The sequence below is a fragment of the Hyperolius riggenbachi genome, chromosome 10 (assembly GCF_040937935.1).
Source record: "Hyperolius riggenbachi isolate aHypRig1 chromosome 10, aHypRig1.pri, whole genome shotgun sequence".
NCBI classification, from domain to species: domain Eukaryota; kingdom Metazoa; phylum Chordata; class Amphibia; order Anura; family Hyperoliidae; genus Hyperolius; species Hyperolius riggenbachi.
The window spans coordinates 251,720,561-251,739,704 of NC_090655.1; the positions used below are offsets into that span (position 1 = coordinate 251,720,561).

The 19,144-nt window shown below is 47.3% G+C and overlaps 2 protein-coding genes across 5 annotated transcripts in view; both read right to left on the reverse strand.

Moving 5' to 3' along the window:
• The window catches only part of LOC137535286 (zinc finger protein 585A-like), a 301,513-nt gene that overhangs the window by 185,382 nt on the left and 96,987 nt on the right, over nucleotides 1-19,144 (reverse strand). The window lies entirely within an intron of this gene.
• LOC137535291 (oocyte zinc finger protein XlCOF29-like) overlaps nucleotides 1-19,144 on the reverse strand; it is a 66,096-nt gene that overhangs the window by 42,221 nt on the left and 4,731 nt on the right. For 3 of the 4 annotated variants that reach the window (XM_068257116.1, XM_068257115.1, XM_068257113.1), the window contains exons 2-3: nucleotides 8,796-8,861; nucleotides 7,818-8,686 (exon numbers count right to left, since the gene is read on the reverse strand). In XM_068257116.1, the coding sequence (XP_068113217.1) occupies nucleotides 7,818-8,684 (867 nt within the window). In that variant the 5' untranslated portion in view covers nucleotides 8,685-8,686; nucleotides 8,796-8,861. The remainder of the gene's footprint in view (nucleotides 1-7,817; nucleotides 8,687-8,795; nucleotides 8,862-19,144) is intronic. The other variant, XM_068257114.1, reaches the window with a different exon arrangement.

Below are 19,144 nucleotides of genomic sequence, written 5' to 3' on the forward strand. Positions count from 1 at the left end.
CCCCTGATCAGTCATTTTGAGAAATTTGGTTTCCAGACTACTCACAGTTTTGGGCCCGTAAAATGCCAGGGCAGTATAGGAACCCCACAAGTGACCCCATTTTAGAAAGAAGACACCCCAAGGTATTCTGTTAGGTGTATGATGAGTTCATAGAAGATTTTATTTTTTGTCACAAGTTAGCGGAAATTGATATGTATTGTTTTTTTTTTCACAAAGTGTCATTTTCCGCTAACTTGTGACAAAAAAAAAATCTTCTATGAACTCACCATACTCCTAACAGAATACCTTGGGGTGTCTTCTTTCTAAAATGGGGTCACTTGTGGGGTTCCTATACTGCCCTGGCATTTAAGGGGCCCTAAACCGTGAGCAGCAGTCTAGAATCCAAAGGCCTCAAAATGACCTGTGAATAGGACGTTAGGCCCCTTAGCGCACCTAGGTTGCAAAAAAGTGTCACACATGTGGTATCGCCGTACTCAGAAGAAGTAGTATATTGTGTTTTGGGGTGTATTTTTACACATACCCATGCTGGGTGGGAGAAATCTCTCTGTAAAAGGACAATTGTGTGTAAAAAAAAATCAAACAATTGTCATTTACAGAGATATTTCTCCCACCCAGCATGGGTATGTGTAAAAATACACCCCAAAACACATTATACTACTTCTCCTGAGTACGGCGGTACCACATGTGTGGCACTTTTTTGCACCCTAAGTGCGCTAAGAGGCCCAAAGTCCAATGAGTACCTTTAGGATTTCACAGGTCATTTTGCGACATTTGGTTTCAAGACTACTCCTCACGGTTTAGGGCCCCTAAAATGCCAGGGCAGTATAGGAACCCCACAAATGACCCCATTTTAGAAAGAAGACACCCCAAGGTATTCCGTTAGGAGTATGGTGAGTTCATAGAAGATTTTATTTTTTGTCATAAGTTAGCGGAAAATGACACTTTGTGAAAAAAAAACAATTAAAATCAATTTCCGCTAACTTGTGACAAAAAAAAAAAAAATCTTCTATGAACTCACCATCCTCCTAACGGAATACCTTGGGGTGTCTTCTTTCTAAAATGGGGTAATTTGTGGGGTTCCTATACTGTCCTGGCATTTTAGGGGCCCTAAACCGCGAGGAGTAGTCTTGAAACGAAATTTCTCAAAATGACCTGTGAAATCCTAAAGGTACTCATTGAACTTTGGGCCCCTTAGCGCAGTTAGGGTGCAAAAAAGTGCCACACATGTGGTATCGCCGTACTCAGGAGAAGTAGTATAATGTGTTTTGGGGTGTATTTTTCCACATACCCATGCTGAGTGGCAGAAATATCTCTATAAATAGACAATTGTGTGTAAAAAAAATAAAACAATTGTCATTTATGGAGATATTTCTCCCACCCAGCATGGGTATGTGTAAAAATACACCCCAAAACACATTATACTACTTCTCCTGAGTACGGCAATACCACATGTGTGGCACTTTTTTGCAGCCTAACTGCGCTAAGGGGCCAAAAGTCCAATGAGCATCTTTAGGCTTTACAGGGGTGCTTACAATTAGGCACCCCCCAAAATGCCAGGACAGTGAACACACCCCACAAATGACCCCATTTTGGAAAGTAGACACTTCAAGGTATTCAGAGAGGAGCATAGTGAGTCCGTGGCAGATTTCATTTTTTTTTTGTTGCAAGTTAGAAGAAATGGAAACTTTTTTTTTTTCTTTTTTTTGTCAGAAAGTGTCATTTTCCGCTAACTTGTGACAAAAAATAAAATCTATGAACTCACCATGCCTCTCACTGAATACTTTGGGATGTCTTCTTTCCAAAATGGGGTCATTTGGGGGGTATTTGTACTATCCTGGAATTTTAGCCCCTCATGAAACCTGACAGGTGCGCAGAAAAGTCAGAGATGCTTGAAAATGGGAAAATTCACTTTTGGCACCATAGTTTGTAAACGCTATAACTTTTACCCAAACCAATAAATATACACTGAATGGGGTTTTTTTTATCAAAAACATTTTTGTCCACATTTTTCGCGCTGCATGTATACAGAAATTTTACTTTATTTGAAAAATGTCAGCACAGAAAGTTAAAAAAATCATTTTTTTGCCAAAATTCATGTCTTTTTTGATGAATATAATAAAAAGTAAAACTCGCAGGAGCAATCAAATAGCATCAAAAGAAAGCTGTATTAGTGACAAGAAAAGGAGGTAAAATTCATTTAGGTGGTAGGTTGTATGACCGAGCATTAAACCGTGAAAGCTGCAGTGGTCTGAATGGAGAAAAAGGCTCTGGTCCTTAAGGGGCGAAAAGACTGTGGTCCTGAAGTGGTTAAGGGGGCATTCTACCTATTTATGTGAAATGCTGTCTATTTATGTGACTCATGACTGCTGAATTTGTCTTGTTGGGGGCCTCATGGTTACTGAATTTGTCTTGTTGGGGGCCTCATGATTTGTTGGGGGCCTCAAGATCGCTGAATTTGTCTTGTTGGGGGCCTCATGATTGCTGAATTTGTCTTGTTGGGGGCCTCATGATTGCTAAATTTGTCTTGTTGGGGGCCTCATGATTGCTGAGTTGGTTATGTTGGGGGTCTCATGATTGCTGAATTTGTCTTGATGGGGGGGGCTCATGATTGCTGAATTTGTCTTGGAACATGCTGGAAGGTACATACTGAGGGAGGGTGGGTGAGCGTGAGCCTGCTAACCTCCATATACATTTGGCTCCACCCATAACCACGCCCACATTTATTATGTGACCACGCCCCTTTTTGGCGCGGCGCAACCTTGACTTTGGGGGGCGCATTAATAGTCTTTGTCCCCGGGCGCTGAAAACCCTAGCTACGCCTCTGGCTTCATGTACTGTCCTATGGAGAGGGGAGGCAGGAGGCTTCATGTACTGTCCTATGGAGAGGGGAGGCAGCATGTACTGTCCTATGGAGAGGGGAGTGGAGGCAGGAGGCTGCATGTACTGTCCTATGGAGAGGGGAGGCAGGAGGCTGCATGTACTGTCCTATGAAGAGGGGAGGCAGGAGGCTGCATGTACTGTCCTAGGAGAGGGGAGGAGAGGCAGGAGGCTGCATGTACTGTCCTATGGAGAGGGGGGAGAGGCAGGAGGCTGCATGTACTGTCCTATGGAGAGGGGAGGAGAGGCAAGAGGCTGCATGTACTGTCCTATGGAGAGGGGAGGCAGGAGGCTTCATGTACTGTCCTATGGAGAGGGAAGGCAGGAGGCTGCATGTACTGTCCTATGGAGAGGGGAGGAGAGGAGAGGCAGGAGGCTTCATGTACTGTCCTATGGAGAGGGGAGGCAGGAGGCTTCATGTGCTGTCCTATGGAGAGGGAAGGCAGGAGGCTGCATGTACTGTCCTATGGAGAAGGAAGGCAGGAGGCTTCATGTACTGTCCTATGGAGAAGGAAGGCAGGAGGCTTCATGTACTGTCCTATGGAGAGGGGAGGCAGGAGGCTTCATGTACTGTCCTATGGAGAGGGGAGGCAGGAGGCTGCATGTACTGTCCTATGGAGAGGGGAGGGGAGGCAGGAGGCTGCATGTGCTGTCCTATGGAGAGGGGAGGAGAGGCAGGAGGCTGCATGTGCTGTCCTATGGAGAGGGGAGGAGAGGCAGGAGGCTGCATGTGCTGTCCTATGGAGAGGAGAGGCAGGAGGCTGCATGTACTGTCCTATGGAGGGGGGGGGGGGGAGGCAGGAGGCTGCATGTACTGTCCTATGGAGAGGGGGGGGGAGGCAGGAGGCTGCATGTACTGTCCTATGGAGAGGGGAGGAGAGGCAGGAGGCTGCATGTGCTGTCCTATGGAGAGGGGAGGAGAGGCAGGAGGCTGCATGTACTGTCCTATGGAGAGGGGAGGAGAGGCAGGAGGCTGCATGTACTGTCCTATGGAGAGGGGAGGAGAGGCAGGAGGCTGCATGTACTGTCCTATGGAGAGGGGAGGCAGGAGGCTGCATGTACTGTCCTATGGAGAGGGGAGGAGAGGCAGGAGGCTGCATGTACTGTCCTATGGAGAGGGGAGGAGAGGCAGGAGGCTGCATGTACTGTCCTATGGAGAGGGGAGGGGAGGGGAGGCAGCATGTACTGTCCTATGGAGAGGGGAGGCTGCATGTACCGTCCTATGGAGAGGGGAGAAGAGGAGAGGCAGGAGGCTGCATGTACTGTCCTATGGAGAGGGGAGGCAGGAGGCTGCATGTACTGTCCTATGGAGAGGGGAGGCAGGAGGCTGCATGTACTGTCCTATGGAGAGGGGAGGCAGGAGGCTGCATGTACTGTCCTATGGAGAGGGGAGGCAGGAGGCTGCATGTACTGTCCTATGGAGAGGGGAGGCAGGAGGCTGCATGTACTGACCTATGGGGAGGGGAGGCAGGAGGCTTCATGTACTTAGGCTTCATGTACTGTCCTATGGAGAGGGGAGGCAGGAGGCTGCATGTACTGTCCTATGGAGAGGACAGGCAGGAGGCTGCATGTACTGTCCTATGGAGAGGGAAGGCAGGAGGCTGCATGTACTGTCCTATGGAGAGGGAAGGCAGGAGGCTGCATGTACTGTCCTATGGAGAGGGGAGGGGAGGCAGGAGGCTGCATGTACTGTCCTATGGAGAGGGGAGGAGAGGCAGGAGGCTGCATGTACTGTCCTATGGAGAGGGGAGGGGAGGCAGGAGGCTGCATGTGCTGTCCTATGGAGAGGGGAGGCAAGAGGCTGCATGTACTGTCCTATGGAGAGGGGAGGAGAGGCAGGAGGCTGCATGTACTGTCCTATGGAGAGGGGAGTAGAGGCAGGAGGCTGCATGTACTGTCCTATGGAGAGGGGAGGGGAGGCAGGAGGCTGCATGTGCTGTCCTATGGAGAGGGGAGGCAAGAGGCTGCATGTACTGTCCTATGGAGAGGGGAGGAGAGGCAGGAGGCTGCATGTACTGTCCTATGGAGAGGGGAGTAGAGGCAGGAGGCTGCATGTACTGTCCTATGGAGAGGGGAGGGGAGGCAGGAGGCTGCATGTGCTGTCCTATGGAGAGGGGAGGCAAGAGGCTGCATGTACTGTCCTATGGAGAGGGGAGGAGAGGCAGGAGGCTGCATGTACTGTCCTATGGAGAGGGGAGTAGAGGCAGGAGGCTGCATGTACTGTCCTATGGAGAGGGGAGGGGAGAGGCTGCATGTACTGTCCTATGGAGAGGGGAGGGGAGGCAAGAGGCTGCATGTGCTGTCCTATTGAGAGGGGAGGAGAGACAGGAGGCTGCATGTACTGTCCTATGGAGAGGGGAGGCTGCATGTACTGTCCTATGGAGAGGGGAGAAGAGGAGAGGCAAGAGGCTGCATGTACTGTCCTATGGAGAGGGGAGGCAGGAGGCTGCATGTACTGTCCTATGGAGAGGGGAGGCAGGAGGCTGCATGTACTGTCCTATGGAGAGGGGAGGCAGGAGGCTGCATGTACTGTCCTATGGAGAGGGGAGGCAGAAGGCTGCATGTACTGTCCTATGGAGAGGGGAGGGGAGGCAGGAGGCTGCATGTACTGTCCTATAGAGAGGGGAGGGGAGGCAGGAGGCTGCATGTACTGTCCTATGGAGAGGGGAGGCAGGAGGCTGCATGTACTGTCCTATGGAGAGGGGAGGAGACTGCATGTACTGTCCTATGGAGAGGGGAGGCAGGAGGCTGCATGTACTGTCCTATGGAGAGGAGAGGCAGGAGGCTGCATGTACTGTCCTATGGAGAGGGGAGGCTGCATGTACTGTCCTATAGAGAGGGGAGGCTGCATGTACTGTCCTATAGAGAGGGGAGGAGAGGGAGGAGGCTGCATGTACTGTCCTATAGAGAGGGGAGGAGAGCCAGGGGGCTGCATGTACTGTCCTATGGAGAGGGGAGGCTGCATGTACCGTCCTATGGAGAGGGGAGAAGAGGAGAGGCAGGAGGCTGCATGTACTGTCCTATGGAGAGGGGAGGCAGGAGGCTGCATGTACTGTCCTATGGAGAGGAGAGGCAGGAGGCTGCATGTACTGTCCTATGGAGAGGGGAGGCAGGAGGCTGCATGTGCTGTCCTATGGAGAGGAGAGGCAGGAGGCTGCATGTACTGTCCTATGGAGAGGGGAGGCAGGAGGCTGCATGTACTGTCCTATGGAGAGGGGAGGCAGGAGGCTGCATGTACTGTCCTATGGAGAGGGGAGGCATGAGGCTGCATGTACTGTCCTATGGAGAGGGGAGGCATGAGGCTGCATGTACTGTCCTATGGAGAGGGGGGGGGAGAGGCAGGAGGCTGCATGTGCTGTCCTATGGAGAGGGGAGGCTGCATGTACCGTCCCTATGGAGAGGGGAGGCTGCATGTACCGTCCCTATGGAGAGGGGAGGCTGCATGTACCGTCCTATGGAGAGGGGAGGCTGCATGTACCGTCCTATGGAGAGGGGAGGCTGCATGTACCGTCCTATGGAGAGGGGAGGCTGCATGTACCGTCCTATGGAGAGGGGAGGCTGCATGTACCGTCCTATGGAGAGGGGAGGCTGCATGTACTGTCCTATGGAGAGGGGAGGCAGGAAGCTGCATGTACTGTCCTATGGAGAGGGGAGGAGAGGCAGGAGGCTGCATGTAGTGTCCTATGGAGAGGGGAGGAGAGGCAAGAGGCTGCATGTGCTGTCTTATGGGGGCAGGAGGCTGCATGTGCTGTCCTATGGAGAGGGGAGGCAGGAGGCTGCATGTGCTGTCCCTATGGAGAGGGGAGGAGAGGCAGGAGGCTGCATGTAGTGTCCTACGAAGAGGAGAGGCAAAAGGCTGCATGTACTGTCCTATGGAGAGGGGAGGCAGGAGGCTGCATGTACTGTCCTATGGAGAGGAGAGGCAGGAGGCTGTACGTGCTGTCCTATGGAGAGGGGAGGGAGGAGGCTGCATGTACTGTCCTATGGAGAGGGGAGGCAGGAAGCTGCATGTACAGTCCTATGGAGAGGGGAGAAGAGGCAAGAGGCTGCATGTACTGTCCTATGGAGAGGGATAGAGAGGCAGGAGGATGCATGTACTGTTCTATGGAGAAGGGAGGCAAGAGACCGCATGTACTGTCCTATGGAGAGGCAGGAGGATGCACGTGCTGTCCTATGGAGAGGGAAGGAGAGGCAGGAGGATGCATGTACTGTTCTATGGAGAGGAGAGGCAGCATGTACCGTCCTATGGTGCTGCAGGAGGCAGCATGTACTGTCCTATAGAGAGGGGAGGCAGGAGGCTGCATGTGCTGTCCTATGGAGAGGAGAGGAGAGGCAGGAGGCTGCATGTACTGTCTTATGGGGGGCAGGAGACTGCATGTACTGTCCTATAGAGAGGGGAGGAGAGGCGGGAGGCTGCATGTGCTGTCCTATGGAGAGGGGAGGCAGCATTTACTGTACTATGGAGAGGGGAGGAGAGGCAGCCGGCTGCATGTACTGTCCTATGGAGAGGGGAGGAGAGTTAGTGCTGTTAGTGCCCGAATTTCTGTGCGTTTGTCAGTTCCAAGGACTTTCACGTCGTGTTTGGTTTTTAATTGGTCCATACACCTTTCAAATGCTAATTTTTTCATGGCATTTGAAGATGTTGTTTCAGTGACTTGGACAACTTCAAAATCAACCATTTTACTTGATTCAGCATCCATGCAGGTATACACACAATATTTTGTGCTGTGGCCTCGGGAATCACATTAGCCATCACCGAGAATAAAAAGACCGTCTTTTGACAATTCATCATTGAGACGCTGCCTTTCAACTTCCCAGTGATGGTCAATTCCTGCAAAAAGAAAGCTGCGTTGGTACCTCTGAAAAGTGGATTCAGTAAACATGTGTAAACCCAAAAAGTCAAACATATCCTGGACCTTGAGATAACTTGACCCACTTACCAGTATTGCTGCCCCTAAAAGGACATTTCCAACTGCCAAATCTTTGACGTTTGGTTGGCTTTCCCATATCTTTTCATAGTGTCCTTCCTCACAAGTAGAGTGCACAATAAGCTGGGTGCCAATGACATGTTTTTTAAATGCAACTATCTTGCTGAAACAAAAGCACCTTGGACAGCTTTGACCCATAAGAAGTTGATTAATTGCCGTTTCAAACACAATGAATTTTCGTTCTTTGACATGCCTCTCATTAGTGGAGTACTCTTCCATTGCTTCAGAATCAGGAAAAAAATTCACGACTGACAAGTCCATGTTGGTGTCTGCATCACAGTAGGAGTGGTCCATGTTGGTGCTTTGAATAGGAGCTGTAACAATTTTCTGTGGGGCTTCTCTAATTACAATGACTGGTGTGTCCCGAACCTCTTCGTTCTGCAGGTCATCAGTTTGTGTGGAAACGTCTGAAAATTTTCGATACTTACAAGTACATCCACACAATTTGCAAGTGGAAATACACAATAAAGAAGGGTCATTTAAATTTCTTCTATTCCTACAGCGTTTTTTCTTTGGTCCACTTCCATCGGCAGAATCCTCTTTAAATACAGTAGGCACAACGTAATCCTTCAGGACCAATGATTGCCTACACAAAGTGTAATCCTCCGGAAGAAAATGTCTTGCACACAATCTGAAACGGTTCCCTCTGCCATCCTTTAAAATTTCCTCTGTCAATGTTCCTATTTTGTTATTTGGATAACCAGACTTTGTCAGCCACATTTTAATGATTTCTTTGTCCCTAGGAAACGTATGCATTTTCACAACAATGTCTTTGCGGCCCGAGTAGTAGGAACAAGTTCTGGCCATACATTTCGGCATTTCTGTATTTAGAAAAGAGAGACAGATTGTTCTTATTACAGTATTCAGTATACATATCCTTACATATGTAACTTTTGAAAGTAAACCAAAACAAAGAAATAATGTACTTACTCTAAGATGTTTTATGCCAGATGATGGTGAAATAGTTATGCCGCTATCCTCCGCAGTGTAGTTCTTCTAGATTGAAAAAATAACAAATACATTTATCTCTGCATTGTTTGCAATCATGTCGTGCATGCAAACTGAAACTGCAGCATTCGAGAAAGCACACGTGACATTAAACATGAACGGTAGCTACTAAACAAAGACCAGGACATGCTCGCATTTCACGCTCCATTTTAGGGTACTTTGTACTTGTTTGTCTAGTGTCAACTTTATTGGGAAAAATATATCAATGGTATATTAATACATAACTATAATAAGGTTTTATATTACACTATGACTGTGTTCGGTCTGCGCCCAGTATAGGTATACATCTGCCCACAGCATAGGTATGCTTCTGCCCCCAGCATAGGTATGGGTCTACCCCCGGTATAGGTCTGCCCACAGTATAGGTATACATCTGCCCCAGTATAGGTATGCCCCCAGTATAGGTCTGCCCACCATATAGGTATGCATCTGCCCCAGTATTGGTACACGTCTGCCCACAGTTTAGGAATAGGTCTACCCCCGGTATAGGTCTGCCCACAGTATACGTATACATCTGCCCCAGTGTAGGACTGCATCTGCCCCCAGTATAGGTCTGCCCACAGTATAGGTATGCATGTGCACCCAGTATAGGTATGTATCTGCCCGCAGTATAGATCTTCACCTAGTACAATATATTTGCCCCCAGTATAGTTATTGGTCTGCCCCTAGTATAGCTGTAGGTCTGCCCCCAGTATAGCTGTATGATAAAATGTTCTATTTCTCAGATAATAGTCATCATAAATTATATATACAGTAATAGCTGTACTTAGCCCACAAAAATGAAATAAACCAATCAAAAATAGTTACTTGTGCTGCTTCAATAAAGCAGTCCCTGTATTTAGTCAGGTATACATATCTGATTGTGACTGTATATATGATGTGTACACAGGAATCTTTTATGTATACTAAATAACATCTATGCTGTAAGAACAAAGCCTGATGTGTAGCTGTGTCACTAGTAGAGATGGTCAAAGAGATGGAAATAATTCTGCGTTGATGCTGGTTTATGCAAATTTATGCACTCCTTTTGCTCATGAAATCAAATTATTTTATATGTTGTTAAAATTTGGTTTGGTGACTACGAATTAAATGGTACCTGAGAAGGATGAAAAAGAAGTTTTATATATACCTGGGGCTTCCTTCAGCCCCCTTCAGGCTAATCAGTCCCTCGCTGTCCTCCTCCGCCACCTGGATCTTCAGCCAGTCAGCGCAGTCCAGCCGTGTGCCGCTCCCACAGCCAGGAGCATTCTGCATCTGCGCAGTAGTGCTGGTGGCGGAGTGTGTGCATGCGCACTATGCCCGTCTGGCTCAAGGGTCTGGACCCATTACAGAAGATCCAGGTGGCGGAGGAGGACAGCGAGGGACTGATTAGCCTGAAGGGGGCTGGAGGAACCCAGGTATGTATAAAACTTACATCTGTCTAAGGTTTACTTCCTACCATCACTGGAACTTTTGTATAATACTCGCAGCTTGAGAAGAGCCAAAAACATTATCAAAGACAACATTCACCCTGGAAATGCCTTGTTTGAGCTCCTTCCATCAGGTAAACATTTTAGATCAACCCGCACACACACAAACAGACTGAAAGACAGCTTTTTCCCATCCGCCATAAACTTGATAAACTCTGAATCCTCTCTGAAATAATTAACACTGTGTACAAATTGTTTAAACATCTGTAATACCTGGCAAGCTTGTATAATTTCTTCTCTTCCTTGTTACTATCACTATGTTCCCTATATGCACCGTGGGGTTGTCATGAAAAGTAATTTCGTTGTGTTACACAATGACAATAAAGTGAATTGAATTGAAATTGAATTTAAGTTACACAGTAGTACTATACTCTACATATGCACTCCCCACAGAGCTGCAGGGAATCCACCAAGAATTGCTGTGCACATTGAACACAGAGGAGTTGTCTATCACCCATAAACCTGGTTCAGATTGTACATGAATAATGTGTAATGGAGGAAGAATCCCCTCATTCTCCTGAAGAGTACCTGAACATCACTCTTACTTGTACCCACAGTTACATTGCCTAGGGCCTGATAGATGTTCTTTGTTCCGGTCTGTACCTTCTACAAGTATTCTTACCAAGGACTAGTCTTAGGCCTTGTTCACATCTATGCAGCACAGATGGCCGTGCGATCGGAGCGCAATGCGTATGATTGCATGCCATCTGTGCTGCTACCCGCTGCACAGCTGATCCCATCGATTGACAGTGAATGGGTCATCTCTGCACTTGCGGGCATAATGTATGCAGCAGTACGCAAGCGCTGTGGAGTCGGAGTCGTGGAGTCGGACAATTTTGGGTGCCTGGAGTCGGAGTCGGGAAAAAATGCACCGACTCCGACTCCTAATGAATTTGTAACTGTAATTAAAATAGAAAATATGATAAAATGTTCTATTTCTCAGATAATAGTCATTAAGATAATGTATATATACAGTATCTATACAGTAATAGCTGTGCTTAGTCCACAAAAATGAAATAAACCAATCAAAATTAGTTACTTGAGCTGCTTCAATAAAGCAGTCCCCGTATTTTTAAGGTCAGATATACATATCTGATTGTGACTGTATATATGATGTGTACACAGGAATCTCTTATATATACTAAATAACATCTATGCTGTAAGTATAAAGCCTGATGTGTAGCTGTGTCACTAATAGAGATGGTCAACGAGATGGAAATAATTCTGCATTGATGCTGATTTATGCAAATGTATGTACTCCCTTTGCTGATGAAATCCAATAATTTGATATGTTGTTAAAATTTGGTTTGGGGACTACAAATTAACCTGCTGGGCGGTCTGGACGAGCTCAGCTCGTCCAGTACCGCCGGAGCATGCCGCTCAGGCCCTGCTGGGCCGATTTGGCTGAAATAAAAAGCAGCACACGCAGCCGGCACTTTGCCAGCCGCGTGTGCTGCCTGATCGCCGCCGCTCTGCGGCGATCCGCCGCGAGCAGCGGCGAAAGAGGGTCCCCCCAGCCGCCTGAGCCCAGCGTAGCCGGAACAAAAAGTTCCGGCCAGCGCTAAGGGCTGGATCGGAGGCGGCTGACGTCAGGACGTCGGCTGACGTCGATGACGTCACTCCGCTCGTCGCTATGGCGACGATGTAAGCAAAACAAGGAAGGCCGCTCATTGCGGCCTTCCTTGTTTATTCTGGGCGCCGGAGGCGATCGGAAGAACGCCTCCGGAGCGCCCTCTAGTGGGCTTTCATGCAGCCAACTTTCAGTTGGCTGCATGAAATAGTTTTTTTTTTATTAAAAAAAAACCCTCCCGCAGCCTGCCTGGCGATCTTAATAGAACGCCAGGCAGGTTAAAGGGTAACTGAGACGGATGAAAAGTAAAGTTTTATACATACCTGGGGCTTCCTCCAGCCCCCTTCAGGCTAATCAGTCCCTCGCTGTCCTCCACCACCCGGATCTTCTGCTATGAGTCCTGGTAATTCAGCCAGTCAGCGCTGTCCGGCCACGTGCCGCTCCCACAGCCAGGAACATTCTGCACCTGCGCAATAGTGCTGCACAGGTGTAGTATGCTCCTGGCGGCTGAGTGTGTGCATGCGCACTACGCCCGACTGGCTCAAGTACCTGGACTCATAGCAGAAGATCCAGGTGGTGGAGGAGGACAACGAGGGACTGATTATCCTGAAGGCGGCTGGAGGAAGCCCCAGGTATGTATAAAACTTTAATTTCATCTGTCTCAGGTTTACTTTGTTACACAGTAGTACTATACTCTACATATGCACTCCCCACAGAGCTGCAGGGAATCCACTGAGAATGCTGTGCACATTGAACACAGAGGTGTTGTCTGTTTACAATCTCCTCATTCCCCTGCAGAGTACCTGCACGTCATTCTTACATGTACCCACACTTACATTGCCTAGGGCCTGATAGATGTTCTTTGTTCCGGTTTGTACCTTTTACAAGTACTCTTACCAAGGACTAGTTTTAGTCTGAAGGGAATAAATATAGTAGTCTACATATCCTTCTCACTTCAGTTGTCTTGTAAAATTGCTAAGCGTTGGCAGTTAAGAGACGAATTTCATGTTACATACTTTTAATCAACAAAATTGTAATATGTAAATTAGAGGAGTCGGAGTCGAGGAGTCAGTCGGTGGAATCCTAAACTGAGGAGTCGGAGGATTTTTGGACCGACTCCACAGCCCTGCTGGGCAGCACATTTGATGTGAATTGCAGATGGGCTGTCTATACCCTTCTGCCGTTCTTCCATGTTACCACATCATACACGCTTCCAAATGTGCACGGAAGCACGTATGATGTGAACGAGGCCTAAGTCTATGACTAAAAGTATTAGAGGCAGAAGATCAGCTGGATAGCCAGGTAACTGGTATTGTTTAAAAGGAAATAAATATGGCAGCCTCCATATCCCTCTCAGTTCAGTTGTCTTTTAAAGGGAAGGTCCAAGAAAAAAAAAAAAAATGAGTTTCACTTACCTGGGGCTTCTACCAGCCCCATGTAGCCATCCTGTGCCCTCGTAGTCACTCACTGCTGCTCCAGTCCCCCGCTGGCAGCTTTCTGACCTCGGAGGTCAGGGCCGCATTGCATACATTTTTACGCATTCCAGCTAGTGCAAGAACAAAAATGTATGCGTTGCACCACTAACGCGTAAAAATGTATATGTTAATGTTCCTGCACTAGCGGGAATGCGTAAAAATGTACGCAATGCGGCCCTGACCTCCGAGGTCAGAAAGCTGCCAGCGGGGGACTGGAGCAGCAGTGAGTGACTACGAGGGCACAGGATGGCTACATGGGGCTGGTAGAAGCCCCAGGTAAGTGAAACTCATTTTTTTTTTTTTGCTTGGACCTTCCCTTTAAAGAGACTCTGTAACAACATTTTCAGCCTTATTTCTTCTATCCTATAAGTTCTTATACATGTTCTAATGTGGTCTGTCTTACTGCAGCCTTTCCTAGTTGCACAGTGGCTGTATTATCTCTGTTATACAGGATCTTCTAAAAAATTAGGATATTGTGATAAAGTTCATTATTTTCTGTAATGTACTGATAAACATTAGCCTTTCATATATTTTAGATTCAAATACACACAACTGAAGTAGTTCAAGCCTTTTATTGTTTTAATATTGATGATTTTGGCATACAGCTCATGAAAACCCAAATCTCCTATCTCAAAAAATTAGCATATTTCATCCGACCAATAAAAGAAAAGTGTTTTTAAAACAAAAAAAGTCAACCTTCAAATAATTATGTTCAGTTATGCACTCAATACTTGGTTGGGAATCCTTTTGCAGAAATGACTGCTTCAATGCGGTGTGGCATGGAGGCAATCAGCCTGTGGCACTGCTCAGGTGTTATGGAGACCCAGGATGCTTTGATAGCGGCCTTAAAGGGAACCTTAACTGATCGGGGGGGTATAGAGTTTTACTTACCTGGGGCTATTACCAGCCCCCTGCAGCAGTCCTGTGCCCTCGGCGCCGCTCTGGAATCCTCTGGTCCCCCACTGTCACTTAGTTTCGTTTTTGACGACTCACCAGTCGCCGGCCGCCATGCGTATTATTGGACGCATTCACCAATGCAATTAGCGCTATTGCGGACCGCAACGCGTACAAAAATACGCGTTGCCGCATATCTACGCGTGCGGAATGCAGCAACGCGTATTTTTGTACGCGTTGCGGTCCGCAATAGCGCTAATTGCATTGGTGAATGCATCCAATAATACGCATGGCGGCCGGCGAGTCGTCAAAAACGAAACTAAGTGACAGTGGGGGACCAGAGGATTGCAGAGCGGCGCCGAGGGCACAGGACTGCTGCAGGGGGCTGGTAATAGCCCCAGGTAAGTAAAACTCTATACCCCCCGATCAGTTAAGGTTCCCTTTAAGCTCATCCAGAGTGTTGGGTCTTGCGTCTTAACTTTCTCTTCACAATATCCCACAGATTCTCTATGAGGTTCAGGTCAGGAGAGTTTGCAGGCCGATTGAGCACAGTAATACCATGGTCAGTAAACCATTTACCAGTGGTTTTGGCACTGAGCAGGTGCCAGGTCGTGCTGAAAAATGAAATCTTCATCTCCATAAAGCTTTTCAGCAGATGGAAGCATGAACCCACTTTTGAACCAGAAACAGCGGCAGAAGCGCCTGACCTGGGCTACAGAGAAGCAGCACTGGACTGTTGCTCAGTGGTCCAAAGTACTTTTTTTGGAATAAAGCAACTTTTACATATCATTTGGAAATCAAGGTGCCAGAGTCTGGAGGAAAACTGGGGAGAGGGAAATGCCAAAATACCTGAAGTCCAGTGTCAAGTACCCACAGTCAGTGATGGTCTGGGGTGCCATGTCAGCTGCTGGTGTTGGTCCACTGTGTTTTATCAAGGGCAGGGTCAATGCAAGCTAGCTATCAGGAGATTTTGGAGCACTTCATGCTTCCATCTGCTGAAAAGCTTTATGGAGATGAAGAATTTATTTTTCAGCACGACCTGGCACCTGCTCACAGTGCCAAAACCACTGGTAAATGGTTTACTGACCATGGTATTACTGTGCTCAATTGGCCTGCCAACTCTCCTGACCTGAATCCCATAGAGAATCTGTGGGATATTGTGAAGAGAAAGTTGAGAGACGCAAGACCCAACACTCTGGATGAGCTTAAAGCCGATATCGAAGCATCCTGGGCCTCCATAACACCTGAGCAGTGCCACAGGCTGATTGCCTTCATGCCACGCCGCATTGAAGAAGTCATTTCTGCAAACGGATTCCCAACCAAGTATTGAGTGCATAACTGAACATAATTATTTGAAGGTTGACTTTTTTTGTTTTAAAAACCCTTTTCTTTTATTGGTCGGATGAAATATGCTAATTTTTTGAGATAGGAAATTTGGGTTTTCATGAGCTGTATGCCAAAATCATCAATATTAAAACAATAAAAGGCTTGAACTACTTCAGTTGTGTGTATTTGAATCTAAAATATATAAGAGTCTAAAGTTTATCAGTACATTACAGAAAATAATGAACTTTATCACAATATGCTAATTTTTTGAGAAGATCCTGTATAATCTAATCTTCTTTCCTTTGCTGGCTTTGTTGGCTCAGGCACAGGAATGTGCTGCTCTGCTTGTGATAGGTAGAAGTTATACACACCCTCTCCAAGCCCCCTCCAGGCTCTGTATGAGTCACAGACTGATCTTCTTTCAGCCTATCACATGCTGGTTAACAGCCATGTCTTTTGTTTGTAAACACTGCCTAAAACTGGCAATTACAAGCCAGGATTGCAGCAGGGAGTGGCAGAAACAGCAAAGAGGGTTCCAGGAGAGCATAATGAATAGAATGGTATGCTTTTTATTGTAAGAATTTTAGAGTACAGATCCTCTTTAAAATTCCTAAGCGTTGGCAAGAGATGCATTTTATGTTACATACTTTCAACCAACAAGACTGTAATACGCAAATTATAGGAGTCAAAGTCGAGGAGTCGGTGGAATCCTAACCTGGGGAGTCGGAGTCGAAGGATTTTAGTACCAACTCCACAGCCCTTGCAATATCGGGCTATTCTGCCTGGCTACCAATACTGGGGGCAACTATACCGGTCTAGCTATATTGGGGGAACCTATCCTTGGCTTCTTATACTGAGGGCACCTATACCTGGCTATCTAGCTATACTGAGGGTTTTTGGGGGTTTTTTTGCACTGCGGCTATAACGTGCGGTGAAAATTGATGGGTGCTTTGCGACCATTCCAAATGGGGGGAGAGATGGGATGAGAGCACAGTCACAAATTTGCCTCAAGCAGCAAAAAGTCTACAATCAGCCCTGAAAATGATATATTTAAAAACAGTTTAAAAAGAAGAGGAAGATATGAAATTACCCCTTCTCAAGGATGTGATAAATAAGTATAACTTAAATGTTCCAAAAACAACTCTCATACAATGCAATACGTTTCTCAGGACTACATTCCTGCTTCATCGGGCAAATATTGAGAGAAAAAAAAAAAACCGCATAAAGAGCCATAAGCAAGGCCAAGTCCACTTTTGGAACATTAATTGCTGTAATTATCTTGAGTGTTTTCCCTGAAAAGAGGTAAGTTCATATCTGCCTCCTCTTTTTAAACTGTTCTTAAATATTTTATTTTGGCACCTGTGAAACTTGTGTCAGTGTTTTACCACACTGAGTGGAGGTTTCCCTGGATTCTGTCCTATCCTGCAGAGAGCGACTTTTTAACCCAAGTGGGGTCGGTTTGTTCTGCCCACCTGTGAACTGTGAGGCCACTTCTATGGCACGCTATTGTGATCATAATCGTTCACATCTATCTCCCTCCTGTGGTCAAATAAGATACTGCACTATATTGGCTCATTTCCTCCCCCATTCCCCTGTGCAGTCTTTTACTGAGGGGTTTGTAGCACTCCCCACTAGCTGTCTGTCATGTAATACTTTCTTTAATCTGTTCAGTTTGTGGAAGGACAGAGTTGACTTCCTATAAGAGGCATCCAAGATCAGATTGAGAACAATGTTCAAATCTTTCACTATTACTACACTGCCTTCTGAAAATGAATCAGGGGTTTTTAGGAATTGTATGTAAAAGGGTTCTGTTGAGAGGGCATGATCTGGTGCTGCTCGAGGATGGCTGCATGCTAGAGGAGCTCCGCTTCGGCCCCAATCAGAAAAGAGTCTCCAGCTACGATGAGCAGCACCCTAAGACCGAAGGGGACCTGGACACTCAGCTCTCCAAGCAAATACCGCAGATCTTTTGGACCCAAAAGACAAGGCAAACAGGCCGTGCTAGATCCAATATGTCACCCACCTCTCCTTCCTCAGCCGAGTACTCACCCACCAAGGTGGCAGCTTCAATCCCACAGAAAGAAAAATGAGTCCTGGACTGGCTAAAGAAGATGCCCATCACTGCTATCATGAAGGACATAGAAACAGACATAAAAGAGACCCTGTCTGCCGCCATAACAAATCTCAGAGAGGATATTACACGGATTAAATAACAGGCTTGCAGTGGTGGAGCAAGATGGACACGACACAAGGCAACAGGTTGGTGAATTAGACTCACTCTGCCTACCAGGACTTTCAACATAAAAGAAGAGTTAGATAACAGAAGGTGGAGAAATAATAAAAGAATAAGAGGGTTCCCGGAATTATAGATGCCTCATCTCATCAGACCCGCTATAATTTATAACCGCTATTTTCAATCAGGTGCTAGATAGGCCAAAAGATGTGCCAATTGACATAGAAAGAGCCCATAGAGTTCTGTGACTTAGAGGCAGAGATGAGGATCCACGTCGAGATCATGCATATGCAGTATGGCTCGGCCCGTCTTCGGAAGCATGGCTCCGCATGCGTCAGCGCGCTCATACATACGCAGTATGGCTCGGCCTGTCTTCAGGACCACGGCTCTGCAGGCGTCAGCGTGCTCATGCATACGCAGTATGGCTCGGCTCATCTTCAGGAGCATGGCTCCGCATGCGTCAGCGCGCTCATGCATACGCAGTATGGCTCGGCCCGTCTTTGAGAGCATGGCTCCGCATGCGTCACCGCGCTCATGCATACACAGTATGGCTCGGCGGTCTTCAGGACCACGGCTCTGCAGGCGTCAGCGCGCTCATACATACGAAGTATGGCTCGGCCCGTCTTCAGTAGCATGGCTCCACACGAGTCAGCGCGCTCATGCATACGCATTATGGCTCGGCGGTCTTCAGGAGCATGGCTCTACATGCGTCGCCGCGCTCATGTATACGCAGTATGGTTCAGTCCGTCTTCAGGAGCATGGCTCTACATGCGTCAGCGCGCTCATGCATACGCAGTATGGCTCGGTGGTCTTCAGGAGCATGGCTCCGCATGCGTCAGCGTGCTCATGCATACGCAGTATGGCTCGGCCAGTCTTCAGGAGCATAGTTACATAGTTATTTTGGTTGAAAAAGACATATGTCCATCGAGTTCAACCAGAGAACAAAGTACAACACCAGCCTACTCCCTCACATATCCCTGTTGATCCAGAGGAAGGCAAAAAAAAAAAAAAAAAAAAAAAAAAAAACTTACAAGGCATGGTCCAATTAGCCCCAAAAGGGAAAAAAAATCCTTCCCGACACCAGATGGCAATCAGATAAAATCCCTGGATCAACATCATTGGGCATTACTAGTAATTGTAGCCATGGATGTCTTTCAACGCAAGGAACGCATCTAAGCCCCCTTTAAATGCAGGTATAGAGTTTGCCATAACTACTTCCTGTGGCAATGCATTCCACATCTTAATCACGCTTACTGTAAAGAACCCTTTCCTAAATAAATGGCTAAAACGTTTTTCCTCCTTGT